General features: G+C 37.7%; 3 protein-coding genes across 3 annotated transcripts in view; 2 read left to right on the plus strand and 1 right to left on the minus strand.

The window, feature by feature from the left end:
* LOC144071003 (general transcription factor II-I repeat domain-containing protein 2A-like) overlaps positions 1 to 20,087 on the plus strand; it is a 61,927-nt gene that overhangs the window by 8,391 nt on the left and 33,449 nt on the right. The window lies entirely within an intron of this gene.
* Positions 575 to 16,952, minus strand: slc38a8a (solute carrier family 38 member 8a). The gene is made up of 10 exons (XM_077596485.1): positions 16,629 to 16,952; positions 15,305 to 15,503; positions 13,011 to 13,167; positions 7,994 to 8,098; positions 7,318 to 7,375; positions 5,418 to 5,532; positions 1,745 to 1,892; positions 1,419 to 1,621; positions 1,298 to 1,349; positions 575 to 755 (listed from the first exon to the last, which is right to left on the minus strand). The coding sequence occupies exons 1-10, from the start codon at positions 16,827 to 16,829 to the stop codon at positions 653 to 655; spliced, it is 1,341 nt and encodes a 446-aa protein (XP_077452611.1). The 5' UTR covers positions 16,830 to 16,952; the 3' UTR covers positions 575 to 652.
* LOC144071916 (uncharacterized) lies at positions 16,875 to 19,147 on the plus strand. Its single transcript, XM_077597418.1, has 7 exons — positions 16,875 to 17,007; positions 17,662 to 17,691; positions 17,813 to 17,848; positions 18,477 to 18,538; positions 18,614 to 18,707; positions 18,801 to 18,871; positions 19,045 to 19,147. The coding sequence occupies exons 1-6, from the start codon at positions 16,875 to 16,877 to the stop codon at positions 18,839 to 18,841; spliced, it is 396 nt and encodes a 131-aa protein (XP_077453544.1). The 3' UTR covers positions 18,842 to 18,871; positions 19,045 to 19,147.

Consider the following 20,087-nt stretch of genomic DNA (forward strand, 5'->3'; position numbering starts at 1 on the left):
TGCCTCCTAAAAATTCCATATGAAATCAATTGAAGTCTGAAAATTTTGAAATGAATGTGAAAATAATTGGCAGCGCAGTTATACACGTGCCTTCTGATTTAACTGGAATTAAGTGTACTTATACCCAAAGCCAGCTTCCAAAAGCTTCCATTTACTTGCACCACCTATATAATGGGGATATGAAGTACAGAAAATTAGAAAATATGCATTAGACCAGAGTGTTTGTGGTATGGATCATTTTCTAAATGTAAAACTAGTGTAGTGGACTAATTATATCAAGAAAAAGAATTTGAGCAAAGGTTGATTTTATATATATATATATATATATATATATATATATATATATATATATATATATATATATATATATATATATATATATATATATATATAATCAACCTTTGCTCAAATTCTTTTTCTTGTTTATGTATGCAGGTGGACATATTTCTCCTGTCCAATTTTTTTCACAACTGAGTCATTTCTTTACTGTGACTGAATTATTCCTAACAAAAAACATCAGATCATTGAGGCAGATTTATGAGTAAACAATACAAGCCCCAAAAAACCAACAACAAAAGATTATTATTTTTTAATATGGTACACAAAAATCCTGTCCATCGTGAATGGCTTAAAATAGTCGAGTCTTAAAGAATCAGATTTTTCCAAGGAGCTGCATGACAGCAATAGTGGTGCTCTGGCCAAAGATGAATGCGCCGCATAGCAATGTTACCACACCCCAAACCGTGAAGGTGATTCTGGAAAGGAGAAGAATACAGAATGAAACGTGCTTAATACATTAATGGAAAATGCATTGATAAAAGGCCTATATTTTACTCAGTAATCACATACCTTAGTCAGCTCGTTAGAATATTGCAGTACAAATAAGACTCAAAAACATACAGTGGTACCTCCTACTTACAAAAAAATGATTTCAGAACTTGGTTTGTAACTTGATTTTTTTGTAGCTAGAGCAGCAATTTACATTATTGGATACAGGAAGTGTATTGTAGCGTCGCTTGTGTGGGGTGAAGTAATGCATTCGTGGGCGAGGTTAGTGGCAACTGAGCCTGTCTTGCCTGCCAATTGCAGAGAGAACACTCAAGTTTTACCAAGTTTTAAACGCTCCTTAATCAAAGCATCTGCTTGTGCTTGAGCTTTCCTAAATTGGACAGATTTTTGTATGTTAGAACAGTAATTTGCAAATGAACACGTTTTGTAAACTGAAAATGTCGTACGTAGATGCATTCGTAAGTAGAGGTACAATTGTATATGACATATTAAAATATGATTTCCGGACCTGGTTTTACAAGATACTGCCTCAGACTGCATGGCAAACATCAGACAAAGCCCTAGTCAAACACACATAAGCATTAGGAGTTTAACTTTTGAAAAATTATGCAGACAAAACAAGACATTACCTGGAAAGATAAAAATGAAAAACGCACTGATCCCACCAATGACACTGATGACTTTACTAATATCTGGCACGAACAGAGCGATGAGAAGGGTCGCAGTTATCCACAGAAATGTCAGCGTATACCGACTACGACTTTCAACCTTCACCGTCACCAAGCAGCCACGCCTCTGCCACCAGTTCAGCAAGGGGTCCTGGATTACTGATCTTAAAGTATAAAGGGGAAAAAATGACAAAGAAATGTAGATTTTAAGAAATAACATGACTTCTACACAAAGATTAATCCATTGCAAAACTCAACACAATTTTTTTTAAAGAATTTGCCCCAACCTGCCTAATAACAGGATGATGGGGTAGATGGTGATAATAGATACGCCAAACAGGAGCCTGGCTATAAGCATCAGAATGTCATCACCCATGTAGGACATCAAAATGTCAGCCTTCACATCCTTCCCAAATGTCAGGTAGCCATAAACCCCTGCAACAAACAAATACAGCATATCAGCCATCTTGCTCACAAGCACAAACACTTTGACCAATGAGATTTCTGTAGAAATCAAGAAGCACCTGACTGCAATCCACTGATTGCACTTGTAGGACACCAGATTGGTGAAAAGGTGTCCTCTTTATGGGTTGGAATGAAAACCCGCACCTACTGCGGCCCTTTGTGGAATACTTTGCCCACCCCTGCTCTAATTTATACAAATAATTACTAATTTTCTACATCACTTATTCTCACTAGGGCCGTGGGGGTGCTAGAGCCTATCTCAGCTAACTTTGGGCACCAGGCGGGGGACACCCTGAATAGGTGGCCAGCCAATTGCAGGGCCCAAGGAGACAGACAACCATTCACACTCATACTCATACCTAGGGGCAATTTAGAGTGCTCAACTAACAGAGTACCTGGAGAAAACCCAAGCAAGCCCGAGGTGAACATGCAAACTCCACACAGCGACGACCAACCTGGGATCGAACCCTCGACCCCAGAACTATGACGCCGATGCGCTCACCACTTCATCGCCGGGCCACCGTGAGTAAAAAATTTTTTTCTAAAATGTGGCTAAATTCATAAAGAACAAGTTCAATAAGTTATTAATGATTGTTTTGTTTGTGCATATCGCAATTCTAGTAAAAGTTTGAAAGCCATAAAATAGTTTTTGAGGTTTGGATTGATTCAGACGGAGCACTACTAAAGGTTTAGGTGTGAAATGCACTGCTTTCTAACAATATATATAATGTTATACTTTGGCAATGTACCATTTTTGATGTAACCATCCAAAAAAAATTACCCATAAACCCCTGCAACAAACAAATACAGCACTTCAGCCATATTTTTACTCATCAGATAATTTGAGGCAAAAGGAACAATTATGGATCCTGTATACTTCAGATTGAAACATTTACTAGGCTAATAAAAATCTAATAATTTAGAGATGGAATGAATTGAATGTCATTTGGTATGGCAGTGGATGCATCCATTTTTGTCTTCTTCCCCAATCTTTTATCGGTAATTAACATGTGATCTGAATAGTCAGGAAAGTGTCACGTACTGCAGTTATCTGAATGAATGTTGAGGTAATCGATTTTTCAAGTATACAATCTACAATTCTGGGAATCATTAGAATGTTTTGAGTACAGTACTCAGAATCCATTCTGAGTACAGTGGGGTACCTCTACATACGAATTATTTAGGTTACACAATGTTTTAATGCAAAAATTTTAAATTTACATTTCAAAGGTGACTCTACTTATGAATAATTCAATTTATGAAACCACTTCTGGAACGAATTCATTTCGTAAATAAAGGTACTGCGGGCTGGTGGGCGAGTGGTTAGTGCATCGGCCCCTCCATCCTGAGATCGAAGTTTCAATGGCAGGTATGAACCTTCCTGGGTTTTCTCCGGGTACTCCGTATTTCCTCCCACATCCCAAAAACATCCTGGCTAGGCTGGCTGAACACTCTAAATTGCTCCTAGGTATGAGTGTGAGCACGAATGGTTGTCTGTCTTCTTGTGCTCTGCGATTGGCCGGCCACCAATTCAGGGTGCCCCCCGCCTGTGCCCGTAGTTAGCTGGGATAGGCTCCAGCACCTTCGTGACCTTTGTGAGGATAAGCGGCTTCCGAAAATTAAGGAATGAAAAGTAGAGGTACATGCATATTGCTTTATCAAAGACTTTTGATGTGTTCTCCCCTGGCTATTTTTATGGTACACGATCGATTGGTCGCCGGTCTTTTGGTCACCGATCTTTTGGTCGCCGGTCTTTTGGTGGCCCGGAAGGTAAGTGATAATTACCATTTAAATCGTTGCTCAAATTGCCGAAATACAAACTGCAAATGACTATTTAGTCATACTTAATGCCCTAGTAATTATTAGGCTAAAGAAAAGCTCCAAATTTCCCGGACCATTATTGTTTTTTGTTGGAGAACTTGTTAAGACCCTGACTGACGTAGCTTCTTAAAGGGACAACGCATGAACATACAAACTCTTATACACTCACACGTCGGCTCAGTGAAACTAACTGCTCATGGCCATTGTTGGCTTTTATTGATGCGTAGACCGTTGTTTTACCTTGTTTTGTCGCCGGTCTTTTGGTCGTCGGTCTTTTGGTCGCCCGTTGTCGCGACCGGCGACCAAAAGACCGGCGACCAAAAGACCGTCGACCAATCGACCGCACATGATTTTGATGACAAATTAGCTCTTTTTGTTAGTATGGGAAATATAATAATATGATTTCATGAGGATGTGTGCAGTTAAAAACTAAATCGTTAAACTAATTCACCTGGTCACAAAGGTATGTGCAAAAGCGCAGTTTTTTTATTTAATTTTTTTCCCCTCAGTGCAACTCCCTTGGTGTCTGGTACTGATTCATGAGTGGCAATATGCTGCGAGTTAGGGCGCATTCACATCAAGTCCATTATTCACGCTCTTTGGTCTGAACCAAAGTTCAATTGATTCTTTTCACATTCTTCCATTTCACATTGGATTTCTCTCTAAACTTCCAGGACTTAACAACAAACCCACAAATGTGCAAAAATTGTTCTATCATTAGACGAAACGATCTGGACGGTACTATATGGATGTAAAAGATCATGGATATGTGATGTAAACAAATAACATTTTCCATAATGCTAGTGGCTGCAAAAGTCTGTTACGTGCAAAAAGGTGTGATTTCAGAACTGGTTCATTCCAAATTTAGAACGTCTTGGTAATATTTCTTTTCTTAAATCTAAACAAAAAAAATCTATGTTTTGAGTGTTAAAAATAGTTAACAGATTAAAGTGTAAGATTATTCCATTGGTAGTAAATATAATTTTAGTTTTTATTAAGTCCATACATCTTAATCAGTGGTTTTTAACCTGGGTTCGATCGAATCCTAGGGGTTCGGTGGAGCCTCTGCCGCGGAGGTCGAGACATATCGACTCATCTTGTCTATTCACGATAACATGCCCCACTTGACCATCACTGGCTCCAGATGATCACGTGATATTGCTTGGCCAATCAGTGGTGCGAGGAATTTATATATCTTGAATTTGAAAAAAAATAAAAACAATCTTTTATTTTACATTAAAGTAGGGTTCGGTGAAAGCGCACATGAAACTGTTGGGGTTCGGCAACTCCGACAAGGTTAAGAACCACTGATCTAAATGTTCGACCTGTTTCACCTAAATCCATGAAAAAATAGTTTCAAATAATATTTTGAACAATTCTTAAATGAAGAACATACCTGACACAGTTACTTTGCAGTCTTAAAATAAGAAATAGTACAATATAATCCCTTTTGTTTTTACACTTCAGAATTTATAGATTTATAAAACGTCACAATTGAATAGTTTTCAATGATGTTATTAAGATGAATTTGGGAATTCATTAAAGTTTTCTCTGGTTTATATTCACAGCAGCCCAAAGTTTTGCCCAACTTTTTGTTTTTTTTCCGGACCAAACAGTGCGCTGTCAGTGTGCTCTTAGATAGTATACTGGTTATTATGGATGCTGTTTGCTAACCTGTGAGAGAATAAATGATGAGGCAGATAATCATAGTAACCACGGAGATGAAGGCCCAGTGAGAGAGACGCTGGTTCTCCATGCTGCTGTAAATGGCGATGGATGCCTCGTGACACTAGAACACACAAAAAAATTATATATTCTTGATTTGATTTCACAACCCTTTGGATTTTAACCAGTGTTGAAGGAGATAATGGCCTGTAATTTTTCATAAAAGTTCCCCCCATGTTCGAATCTTAAATCTGTTTGCTAAACTGAAGATGGTTTTATCAAAAATAGTTTGGTATTGTTTTTTTGTTAACCCACAGTAAACATCACTAGGGGGGGCTGGTGGTGAAGTGATAAGTGTGTCTGCCTGCCCAGGTGGGTCCAGACCTTCCTTTGTAGAGTTTGCAGGTTCTGCTTGGGCTTGCAAGGGTTTTCTCCGCATACTCCGATTTCCTCCCAGAATCCAAAAACATGGAGGATAAGCTAGTTGAGCACTCTAAATTGCCCCTACATATGAGTGTGTGCGTGAATGCTTAGCCATCTCCTTGTGCCCTGCGATTGGCTGGCCACCAATTCAGGGTGTCCTCCGCCTGGTCCCCATAGTTGGCTGAGATAGGCTTCAGCAACCTCCGCAATCTTTGTGAGGATACACCATTCGGAAAATGAATGAATGAATGAAAACATCACTATTAGAAAAATACATTCTAGTGACCTTCTCTATTGCCCATCTTAGGTCCATGTAGCGATATAGTGAGGGATAGGTCATAGCTCCCACCTGGTCTTGTCTACCAGTCCCGGTGCAAAGTCTGAATCTTATTCTTTTTTTATCTTTCTGCCAGTGTTACAAGCTACAATTTGATAGGATATTAAATGAAGGATTTGAGCCCCCACACGTGACCCTGTTTAACCATCACACAGGCACAAAGATATAGACACTTGTCCCCACTTAATCCTAGGTGCCCTCAGAGTGGTTTAAAACTCAATCCACATTTTCTGCCACAGGTTGCACCACAGGTTCTCATCAACTCCTTATTCAGACCTTTGCACAGCAACCACTCACCCTAAGGGGCTAAGTCTCTGTATGTGTTTGTGTGAGAGGACATGCACTAATCCTTTGCACGGTTGCTTCTAAATCGGAGATCCTAGCTGCATCTCTCTGGAGTTACCTTGGTAACTTGGGAAGCCGCACACAAGCACTCATCCATTGATAGAGTTATATTTTTCAGGCACTTAAGCTTGAAAAACTCAATCTTATCTTCTTGGATGTGACAGGCTGTGCTTGCTCAGCTTGAGACTTTGAGAGGACATTCAATTTCCTACTGCCAATCCTGTCATAAATGTATCACTTGAATTACTGTATATATCACTCACTACACCTTTATCCCCATTGACCTTTTGCAATAGGTGTCATAACAACAAAATGTATTTTAGTACACTGCGAACTATATATATATATATATATATATATATATATATATATATATATATGCATGTGTATACATATGCTGAAGTTCTTTTGAGTAGCATTTGCATACTTCAACATCTACAATATTACAATATACTAAAAAATGCGTATAAACAAATAAATTGTACGATAAATGTCACCTACCAAAATTGACATGAAAACCGTATTTGTTCACATCTACAAAGCAGTGGAATATAAGATTCAGGATGTCACATTATATAATGTGTTACACCAAAAGAGATGATCCTATGAAAATTAAGAACTGCACTTGATTTTGAAATATAGGGTTCAAAATTGGGAGTGGATAGTTAAAAAGATATATTGTATATAATTTGTCTCCACTATTTTTCTGCTTGGGTTATAGCTTGTAAATTATGTGTGACCTGCTGACATTGTTTGTTGACAATACCTCGCTAATACAAAATTCAGTTACATCGTTTCACTTACTTGGAAACCAAAGCAGATAGTGGGAATGACGCTGAAGGTGGATGCCCAGGAGCTTATTCTGCACAGGAGAAGATACTTTAGTTTACATACTATTCTTAAGCATTTTTTTGCATCAGCAGGCACCATTGAAATCAACTCTAGAGTGCTGCCCAATGAAAACCCCAATCTTGAAAGTGGATGAATGGTGGATTGTAAAATGGTGCTGGATTTGGTATAGCCTTGTGGTCGATTCATTAACTAGTTTATGGTTAAAACTCATTGCAGCCTGGTAACAACTTAAGAGCGTTGTTGTGAATATCAAGCTGAGTTATTGTCCAGTAGCATGTCCCAGAAGACCCAAATTTGCTTAGAAAGGAGATTGTAATAATATATTTATTTATATATATCTATACATAGATGGGAGGCCCTAAAGTTAAAAACAAAGAATATTTCTAGATGAATTGGCAATGGCACTTATTTGATCGAAACTATTTTATTTAAAAAAACAAAATATTGTTTAATTCATGCATACCAATTGAGCCTTAGCTAATTGTAGCCTTACTGAATCAACCTCTGTATCCAAATTGGGAACTTGAGAGTTTATTGAGGAATACAAGTTGGACATACACGCGTGCCTGTACGTATTTGCACAAACAAAAACAGACAGGCATGACCAGACATATGTAAACGTACATACCCACTGCTATATTGTGGGATTATGTGAACCTGAACAGAATGCATCATGTGGTACTTGATGATCATGGCGATGGTGAGGTAGCTCGCGGCCAGAGTGCCCAGGACACTGCGAGTGGACAGAGACAGAAATTCAGAGATCACTTAAAAATATGAGAAATATGGGAATATTGGAAATGAGCAAAGGAGCCACTGTATTTTAAAAGAGGTTTTTCTTTTGTATTCAGTTCTCAATTCACTTAATTTTAGTTAAAGAATAATTTCATGGTATTAACTTACCAGTACTAATATAACATATTCATGGCCCTTAGATTCATGCCACAATTCCAGAAGCGTAATATGAAATGACGCGCACGAACATGTTCGAAGCATACGCTTGTGATACGCACTTCACTTGTGATTTATTTTATGTAACAATACTTCTACTTTGTCGCTTGATGGTGTAGTGGTTCATTTGCCTGAATGGTTGTCTCTATGTGTGCCCTATGACTGTCTGGCGACCAGTCTAGGGTGTTTACACCTTTCACCCGTAGTCATCTGGGATAGGCTCCAGCACCCCAGACTTTCGATGTGGACAAGCACGGTTGAAAATGAATGAATGAAAGTCTTACTGCCAAATCACATTTTACACAAGTATAACTATGTCTGGCGGCCCATTGAAGGAGCGGTTAGCACATCGACCTCACAGTTCTGGGGTCGAGGGTTCGATCCCGGGTAGGTCCTCACTGTGAGGAGTTTGCATGTTCTCCCCCCGGCTTGCGTGGGTTTTCACCGGGTACTCCGGGTTCCTCCCACATACTAAAAACATGCAGAGTAGGTTGCTTGAACACTCTAAGTTGACCCTAGCTATGAGTGTGAGCGCGAATAGTTGTCATTCTCCTTGTGCTCTGCGACTGGATGGCCACGGATTCAGGGTGTCCCCCGCCTTGTACCCAAAGTTAGCTGGCTAGACTTGTGAGGATATGCGGTTCTGAAAATGAATGAATGAATGAATAACTATGTCTTCCCGAATGTTATGACTTGCTACAGGGTATAAAGAATGTATTTAATTTGTTCATTTGAAAATGTCAAAATCCATATGTACGTACAATAATACCTTGACGCAGAGTGTCCCAACATACGAGAAATTTGAGATACGAGGAAAATTCTGAGCACATTTTTTGCCTTGAGATACAAGGCAAATTTCAGATACAAGCATACGAGATAGTTCCCGATGCGACCGTCCCTTGTATGCGAGAAGCTGCTCATGAGAACAGCATCTTTCTCGCCCCATTTCCCTCGCGTAAAAATATTTACGAGCACCGGACTATGCAGGGTGCATTTTTTACTGGAGATAGCGTCGAGTCGATAATCTGTGAAAAAGAAAGTGGAATCCACATGCACTTGAAAGCAAAGTAAGCAGTGTGTGTAGTAATCTGAGTTCATTTAGTAGTTATATTTATGTTACAAAAGTGTTTTCTCGCTCGCTCGCTCTCTCTCTCTCTCTCTCTCTCTCTCGCTCTCGCTCTCGCTCTCTCTCGCTCTCTCTCGCTCTCTCTCGCTCTCTCTCGCTCTCTCTCTCTCTCTCTCTCTCTCTCTCTCTCTCTCTCTCTCTCTCTCTCATCCGCGCACTCTGCGGTAAGTCTGTACTGAGTAATTTCATATTTTAGTATGGAAGATCATAACCACTAGATAGGTATTTGTTACTTTGTGAGTAGATGATGAATTAGAAAAAAAATAAAGATGTTTTTCCATTGTAATATCCTCTTTTTGGTGTTTTTTCAGTGAGTGGGAACTGATTAATTTGTATTTAGTTATTTTCCATGGGAAAATTGATTTGAGATACGAGTAAATTGACATACGAGCTCGGTCACAGAACACATTAAGCTCGTATCTCAAGGTATTACTGTACTTAAAATTGATTTGAAATGATATACTATGCATCCATGTTTGATGTTTGTTCACATTATCACGCAACTTCGAACACGTTCCCATCTTTTGTTATATTTGTTCATCAAGCACCCAATCAGAATTTGCCATGCACGCATAAAACAGATTCAACACGATATACATATGCGGTATTTCCCATTATGGTTGTGAAATTGTGGTATTAAGGTAATTCCAAACAAATTGTGCAGGAAAAAAAGCCTCTTAAAAAGATCATATGAGATCAAGTACTAGCTAGACTGCATACCGGTGGAATGTCTTAGATTAATTACATTAGATAATGAGGGAAATTTCCAGTTAAATATTTATGAAAACATATATGTTTCAGGTTTTAGGCATTTCTGTAATGTTTTATCATGAATTCCTTATATTTTTAAGTGCATTATGAATAATGATGAAATAGTGCATTCATATATTGCTTTTATTCTTACAAATATGCACCACATCACTGCACTAAAACCCTTTTAACTGTTAAATAATGTGCTTTTGTAATATCTGTATACTGCGTATCTGTTGAAAATTGAATAAATATGGGTTTGTAAGAGAAGGTGCAGGAATGCCCTCTAGAGGAAGATATTTTCACTACGCCCCCTACATCAACCAGACTCCAGAGGTTTTCCCCTGTCCAAAAACATGCATCTCTCTTGATTATTAATTGTTCAGGTCCATAATGTCTTTTTAATTGACCTTTCACAAGGATTTATATATCAAGTCAATCATAGCTTATTTGTACATGAAGCTGTTGGACTTGACATAGTTATTTTTTTTCTAAATTGTATGTCAGTTACTACTTTGATTTTCACTTGCCATCGTTCTCCATTCCTCACTTTCTTAATGATGTTAGTAACCTAAATCAGGCCTGTCAAACAGATGATCCCTGAGTAAATCTTCTCCACATATCAATCCCACAGGATTAACTCAAAAGTGAAAATGATGATGATCTAAGGTGCGGTAAATTCCGTTGTTAACAGTTCCATCATTTGTCATGCTATTAATATGTTAGGCACACCCTGTGATTGGAGGAAATGAAGGCATAGTAAGAAAGAAACATAGATGCATCTTCCAGTTTTTTATCAAAGTGCATAAAGCTTACCGTGTTTTCACGACTATACAGCACATCGTATTTTTAGCCGCAGTGTCAGTAACGAGTGCTATTTCTGTATTTTAAACACACAAAGGACGCACCGTTTTCATAGATGCAGCCAGGCATGGCAAAACATACACCAGTTTAAACATGCACACTACACGCACACGCTAAAAACACGTTTTTAAAAAGGCACCGGAAGCAAAACTGAGTTCGGTTGTACTTTATTTATCCTTTTTACAATGTACTCCCGTCATCATTTCATTTTCGTGACTTGGTCGCAAATCAAAAGTGACGGCAAGCCGTGAAAAAAGCCATCCGGTCGCTTGACATACGCCTCACGTAGCCATAATCTCATGTTGCAGTTCGATATTCATCCATATATACAGTGGTACCTCGTCATACGACCGCTTGTCATACAAAATGCTCGTCTTACGGGGGAAATTTCGATCTAATAATTCGCCCGTGATGCGGTCAAAATTTCGTGATGCGACCAAGCCAGGTGGCCATGGCATTTTTTTTTTGCATAACTTTCGTGTATAACAATATCTACGAGCACGGAACTAATGAATTCAGACGAGTTTCTCATACGACCAGGAAACGCACAACGTGCGGGCAAAAACAGGGCTTTCTGGGTAATGAAGTATACTCGTGCACACAACACCCATAGGCAATGGCAATCTTTCTCAGAATAAAACTTAATTACCCACAATCAATACGTGGGTAAGATCAACTATTGTATTTCCTGTTATTCTTTCTCAGGAAAGATGCTCCCGCGATCGTTCTTTAAAGACTATTTCTCGTTGGCAAGTGGTCGTGCGTTATCCTATTGTGATGACATTTGTATGCGACATTATCGAAATATTTTGAAGGGTAGACAAAAACAAACAACTCTTGATGCGTTCGTTTTGAAGACTTCAGCGGAGCGGCCAGGTGGTGTCAACCCGTAGTGTCTGTATATAATTATCCAAGTTAATTTAAATTTGTTTGTTCGTTTACGAGTGCATTGCTGCCGTGGATTATATATATATATATATATACACAGTGGTACCTCGAGATACGAGCTTAATCCGTATATATATATATATATATATATATATATATATATATATATATATATATATATATATATATATATATATATATATATATTCATATATATATATATATATATACGTGTGTATATATATATATATATATATTCATATATATATATATATATATATACGTGTGTATATATATATATATATATATATTCATATATATATATATATATATAGTTCGCAGTCTAGCTTTGAATGCTCTGTTGACGCCAACATCTAGCGGCAGGATTTCTTTTGTAAATATACAGCCGAAATGACGGTGAGCACCAAATTAGTGTGTTTGCCGTCATACTGGGTGTATTGACAAAATAACTATATATCCCAGCAGTCACTGCGCAGTACTTTTTCTACAGAAAAAATAGTAGAGTCGGGGGCTGCTTGCCGTAGTTGTGAGAGCTGTAGAGGATGGTGTACCCTATCGACTGATTTATTTTATTTTATCGTGATAACATTTTTAGTATTGGTCCATAAATAAAGCGCACTGGATTATAAGGCGCCCTGTCTATTTTGGAGAAAATTTAAGACTTTTATGTGCGCCTTATAGTCGTGAAAATGCGGTATTACTAATTATGATATTAATGTTACTGGTCCGGCCCAACACAATATGACTTTATGTGACTCCTTACTTTAGTGACCTTGTTATCCTGAAATGTTTCATTTTCAATGTCAAAGGAACAACACCATGAACTGGCCACAACTAAGTAATAAGGGACATAAAGAGACAAATGTTGTTCAATTCCATTCACAATATCACTGAGTGGGAACTGTGCCATAGTCAGATTAATTTACAACAAAACCAGCAATGGCTCAGTTGTATCATAATAATACATTATCAAATCGCCTTAAGTTCCATGTGTGAGGGTGTGTGTGTGTGGTTGTGCATTTGTGAGTAGAACTTGAAGTCAGACCTGATGTATTTTTGAATGCTGATCTCTTTGGGGGTGGAAATAGGTAGAATAAGCAAGGCACAGAGAAGCACCAGGGCAAAGCGTTGATCCATGTAGAAATGATAGGGTCTCTCGGAGTCAGGCAAACCAGTTACTAGCTCGTAGAATGAGTCGCACACTAACAGACGACACAAGCAAACAAGAACATTTTAGCACCATCGGAAAAAAAAACGTGCTACAAACACATTGAGTAAATCAGAAAAAAATGATAAAGGTAAATTAATTAGGCTGAATGACATTTCATTTCAAGGTAAAATATTGTAAAACAAAGCCTCCAGCAAGAGAACAAAAATTGGTTCAAATTTCATAACACCAAATTTTGGGTGGTATTGTTATATTGCTTCTAGCATTACTCATTTGACATTTCCTAAAACGTATTCAAATATTAACAAATAAACATATGATTTTTAGTTGCATGCATGTTGCACGGTTTTAGCCACCATACTTCAAATGAGCATGTGTCGATACACCCACATGGTTTATTACACTAATTGGACCGACGTTTTAATTTAAAAAAAAATCCAATGTAAAATTCATCGGTTACATTAGAAACACATGCTTTTCATATTTACACAGATTTTTGTATGTACACTGTACATATACTGATTTTATGTACAGTGAATGTATGAATTAAACTTATTTAGTTACAATCAACATTTATATAACACTGTAAAAGATAAAAGATATTGATTATGAACTACATTCTTGTACTGCAAATATTTGTCATATGTGTAATAATATTCTGACCATATAAAGCCAAATAAAAAAAATGTCAGAGAAAACCCTAATCATTTTAGCAAGACAATCCCAAATTACATTGTGGACCTGTTAAAATGTCTCCTATTATGAGAGTGCTCAACTTGCCAAACAGCAATTTAAGATTGTTTTCCTATTTGAAAATATATATAATAATATTAGTCACAAATGACACAGTGTACTGTTTTGATATTATTTTTAATGTTCAGAGTTGTATTAAGTTCAATTTCACACTCTTTGTTTAACTTTCTAGGAGTTAATCATGAGAAATCCATATTTGAAAGTTAGAAAAAATATTAATTAAATAAAACACACAATGCATAAGTGGATTAATAATTCACTAATTTCCCATTACACCCCACCGCAATGAATTGGAAATCCCTAAGCAAAGAGATTTATTTTTCTTGCAAAAATGTCGCATTTATTTTCAAGGAACTATAGCCATTTTAGGAGACTACTTCTATTTTTATGTACACTTATAATATTTTTAAAAATCGACAAACGAGAGTTTAAGAGGCAGGTGTTGATGAGCAATGCCTTCCTCCGTTAATTCCATATACCTGGTGAATGAAGTCTTGTGTTGATGTAATAAAGGTCAATTCAGCAAAATAGGAGGGAAGTGAAAGAATAGAAAAGTAAAGAAACTGCTCATTCAAGCATAGTTCTTTAGAAATCGTATTTTTCTCGACTGCGACATCTGCTCAAAGCAATTGCATTACTGTAGCCAATTGCCTTAAAACAGAGACAAATTAGTTTTTGTCAATATTCATATATCCATTGATGGGCCAGCCAAATGACTTTAACCAGAATTTTTAGATGTTTTTATGACTAAAGAAAATGGTGATGGCAGTGAAACAAAAAGCATAAAGCACATGTGTCAAAGTGGCGGCCCAGGGGCCAAATCTGGCCCGCCGCATCATTTTGTGTGGCCCGGGAAAGTAAATCATGAGTGCCGACTTTCTGTTTTAGGATCAAATTAAAATGAAGAGTATAGATGTATATTAAATTTCCAGATGTTCCCCCTTTTAAATCAATAATTGTAATTTTTTAATCATTTTTTCTGTGTTTTTAGTTCAAAAATCATTTTGTAAAATCTAAAAAATATATTTAAAAAAGCTAAAATAAACAATGTTTTATATCTATAAAAAAACTGAATATTCAGGGCTTTTAATCCAGTTCTTTTAATCCATTTATAAAAAAAATCTAGATATTATATCTAAAATGGTCCGGCCCACATGAGATCTGGTCACCATGAATGTGGCCCGCCAACCAAACTGGCATAAAGGGTAGCCGCATTAAAGTTTAACTCCAGACTTTGGACTTTTAAGCCCTTGAAAACGAATTGGCACAAAAAAGGCTGTGAGGTTATTTGTTAAGAAAACACTAATAAACTAATCTTACAAATATTTGCACAACAGAATGGATTCTGCTTGAGGAAAAAAAATCTGCTAATCTATAGTAAAACGTGTATATATATATATGAAAAATCTCACACTCACACTTTTCCAGCTGGTCATCCACAATGACAAGGAAGGCCACAGAGATCATAAAAAGGTTAAAAACAAAGCAGATCTCACACAGCTGACCGATGCCTGGGCCACACACCTCCTTTACCACTGCCTGGTAGGTGCACTGGCCACTGATGGATGACGCGTAGCCCAAGATGATCAAACCACTGACCAGGAACACAAGAGAGCCCTAACAGACAAATAAAGACCCTCAGTTCAAAAACCAAAATTGTATTGTGTCATTTACAATCACAGTACTAAATGCGAGAGCAACCATAAACTAAACTTAATTTGAGGCAAGGATTTTATTTTTTTTAAAAAGGTTTAATTTAGTAAATCAAGTTTTAGATCAATGTTTCTTTGTAAAAATGAATTGAAAAATTATTTGTGAGTGCACAAAAAAGGACAGTTGAAAACGACGGCCATTGGCCTTAGTTCTTTGCAGATTGGAAAATTGTTCCACAAAAATAAATATGTAAATGGTACCTAAAATACACATTCAGAAATGCAGTACAAACTGGTTGGCCACTACCAGTTTAACTGGGTGCACAACATACTTCATGCCCCTTTAAAAGAATTTTTCTTCATTCACCTTCTATTCCCAAAAAAATATAAATAAATAATAATTGGTAAAAAAGGTTTAACTGTATTGTCTTAAAAGACGACAAACATTTTTTAGTCCAACATTTCATTGTGTTTTGGCAGTAAAAATGCTGTCATAGAAAATTTACAATGGAACCAAATAAGAGAGTAAAATTGATTTATCTAACTATTTGTTCAGCACAATCCTCATGAAGGCTAACAATGAAAAACATGAATGAATATCCTCAACCTTTGGATATAGTAAATATTTTAATTTAAATGTCTGAAATTTTTCGGAAACAAAATTGCATTGTATTCTTGATTGCTTTAGTTAAATTTATAGATATTGTATTAAATTGATTGAAAGCCCTTAAATCAAATGGAATTGAAACAAGTCACGGCAGATTGTAATATTGACAAATATCATATCTTTGATCAATGAATCAATATCATATTCTCATGAAATTGGTCGTTTACACCTGCTAACCAAAGACAACAAATGCTCAACATTTAATTACCACTTTATTTTTAATATTTTCGATGCCATAGGCAATTATAGATGTCCAATTATATGCGTAGCTCTTTTCATCTGCCTGCTTTCAACTTGGCACTAGTAAACATCCAATCCATTTCAACTGGGAGTACTGGCAGCAAACAAACTGGTTTAAATAGACTGAATGTCTATCCCCATCAATGGCAGCCAAATGTGGAGTTGAAGGCAAACAATACCTACCAGTTCCACGATGACTGCGTTGTGGATGCCCCCGGCTCTTGCGAAAGCCCACGGGAAATTGAGTAGCCCGGCGCCCAGCGCAGATTTCAGCATGATAAAGATGGCCCCCAAGGAGCCCAGCCTGGGCCTGGCCAGGTACACCCGTGGTTTGGCTGAGGCTGAAGCCAGCAGACTGATGCTTTCTCTGGCCAACTCCTCCATATTCGACAACTGGGAAACTCTCCGTGGGATGGGGTGTAGCCTCACATGTATTCACACACGCGAACGAGCGGCCGGCACACGACCCTCACCCCCAAGAGGATCACTTCAGGACTGACGGCGCTAAAGAACGGGTGTGAGGCACTCAAGTGGGCTGGCACCCACACAGAAATAATGGAAGGTGGGAGTGCTGGATCAGAAGTGAAAAACTGATGCAGTTGCAGATGTTTTGTCATTATGTTGTGTGGGTATTTTTAATTGGATATTGTTTTATATTTCAGGATATAAAGAGGCCTGCGTGGGTTTTCTCCGGGTGCTCTGATTTCCTCCCACATTCCAAAAACATGCAAGGCAGGCTGATTGAACACTCTAAATTGCCCCTAGGTATGAGTGTGAGCGTGAATGGTTGTCTGCTGTTATTTGTGCACTATGAGGTGGAAGCTTTAAATTTCATTATACTTGTATAATGACAATAAAAGCATTCAATTCAATTTAAAATTGTGTCCTTGTGCCCTGCAATCGACCGGCCACCAATTCAGGGTGTCCTCCGCCTCTGGCCCGAAGTCAGCTGGGATAGGCTCCAACACCCCCGCGACCCTAGCGAGGATAAAGCTGTTCAGAAAATGAGATGAGACAATAAAGCATTCTTTGTGATTCAAATGTTAAACTTTTAATGGACTAAAATGGCCTGGAATAAAGGTGAGTTTATTTAAAATACTAAGTAAAAATGTTACTCAATATTTGGTAAAATTAGTGTACTGACACATTGTTTTATAGCATCAAGACCACAAAAATCACAACTATTCTACGTCATCTTCAAAACATGGACATTGAGTTGGGAGGACAAACCACCTTGTGCAGCGCGGTAAGCAAGCCACAATCTTTTCCACATTCAATATGGTGGGACAATATGGGCGTGGTTACGCCTATTGTCGACGCAGCTGTGTAAATTAAGCACATGCACAGTAATTTGCCCTTTCGAACAGCCTTCTATGCTGACGGACGATTAGCACACCCACGAGGTAAGTCGTTGAGCAATTTACTGGCATAAGTGCGTTTTTATCACGCTACCGGGAGATTTTTTTTAGGAATCAATTGAGCAAAAACGCCAACGATAATTTAAGTTTGGGCTCCTTTCCCCACCGGCTGTGTGCTGCATGTGACTAGTTATCTTAGCATTAGCGTCCCTTCCCATTTGACCTAAAAAATATTATGTCCGTTTTCTCTCCATTATTTATTCGTGTGAAAAGACTTTTAATTTAATCAAACAAAGCCGAGACATCAACGGACAGTTTGCTGGGTAAAGAATGGCTCACTTGAAAATGACATCGAGAGGCACGACTTAGTTCTTGATGTGTTGTATATAATGATAGTTTTCACTGCGATTGCTAAACACCCGTTTCCAATTTGTAATTGTTCTGTTTTCACAAAAAAATCATTTATACAAAAATTGTTAAGCCAACTTTCTCCGAGGTCTGTATATTTAATCACCTTGTCTGGAAAAGGGAAAATAGCACGGAGCACTCTAACTTATTTTCATTCATTCTTTATCTTGATCGTTTATTAAATATCTTGTAACATTTCTCTTTCCTGTAATAATTGTTTGGCAACTCCCAAATAGCTAGGTTGAATCAAATTTTCCCTGTTTAGCATCAAGATGCAGCTCTCACACACCCTTGAGGTTACAGGAGAGCAGACTGGGCCAGATCAAGGTAAAACTATTTCCCAAAAAACACCTATCTATTGAATCGCTACTCTCTATATAACTTTTTTGTTGTTATTGCAAGTTTTCCCTGTTTAGCATCAACATGCAGCTCTTCATGCTTGCCCAGAACACTCACACACTTGAGATTACAGGAGAGCAGACTGGGCTAGATCAAGGTAAAACAAGTTTAAAAAAAAACACCTAAGCCTATCTAGTAAATCTGCAGTCTCTATATATGATAACTTTAGCTTTTTTTTTGCACGCATCAGGCCCATGTCCAGGTGATCTTCCTCACAGGTTGCCCGCTTGATGATGCCACTCTGAACTCCGGAGAATGCTGGTAGGCTTCTGAGAGGTATATGTTTATTGTAGAATATCCAAGTATTCATCCAAATTAAAGAAAATCTTGTGTAACTCACTGACATGAAATCTGGTCTATTTCATGAATTATATTACCATGGTAAGGTTTCACTGAACATAAGTTGCAATTGTCTTGTCTTATTTTGTCTGCAGGTGGAGAAAAGACTAATCACACCAATCAACACTTCCATGTGATGCCAACTCCTAAATGTACAAGAGTTAGAATGTTTTCCTGTTAATAAAAAAATTAACTTGACATGTTGCATTTTTTGCTAGGTAAATGAAGAATAAAACATACAATTTAAGAACATTTATTTTTCCACAAAAATTGAGGCTTTCGAGATAAGTTCGTGTAGGCCGTTCAGCAATTAAAAATGGAGCAGTGCAATCGTCCATCGGTAAAAGGACGAAAAGTCCTCTTCCCCTTGGGTCGAGTTCTGAAAAAAATAGATCTACTATCTACAATAGATTAAGATCAACATTTAAAAAAAAATGACAAAAAAAGCTACTAAGTTAGTTTTTTTTTCTATCAACATCAAAAGGATACCGGTCATCAGGAATGCCCTTCTTCCCATAACCCCACTCAGGTGCCATCTTTCCATTGCTCATAGTCAGCAGGCCTTCATCCCACTGTAAAAGAAAGCAAGCAACATTAAAGCCACAGTAAGAAAAAATATGGAAATATTAGACATACCCCTCTGATGATTTTGCTCAGTGGCATGGTGTTCTTTTTGTCCACTGCAGAGGCAGAGAGACTCAAAAATGATCCGAGTCTTTATAATTGGGATCTCCAACTGCAGTCGTCAAGGGCCCCTTATCCAGTCTATTTTCCATGTCCTCCAACACACCTAAATCAAATAATCCGGATCTAGATCATTTGATTCAGATATGGTGGGAGGTATAGCTCAGTGTCAACCGTTTTGGGGAAGTTTATCTTTTCAACTTTCTTCAGCATTGATTTGGTAAACTTGGGTGGACCCTGAAGAGAAGCAAGATGCAAAATGAGTAGGTTTAGTACACATTACATGAAAATAATAAATTAAATCACCTGAAACACTTGGGTCCTACCTCATTGACAACTTCTTCTTTGGTCTTCTCGTCGATTTTGACAGCTTTCACATCTTTCATCATCTCCGTGGCTTTAAACCTCTACAAACCATCACACTGTGATTATGTAATTGCTTATTCATCCATTT

Source organism: Stigmatopora argus, chromosome 3 (genome assembly GCF_051989625.1).
Source record: "Stigmatopora argus isolate UIUO_Sarg chromosome 3, RoL_Sarg_1.0, whole genome shotgun sequence".
NCBI lineage: Eukaryota > Metazoa > Chordata > Actinopteri > Syngnathiformes > Syngnathidae > Stigmatopora > Stigmatopora argus.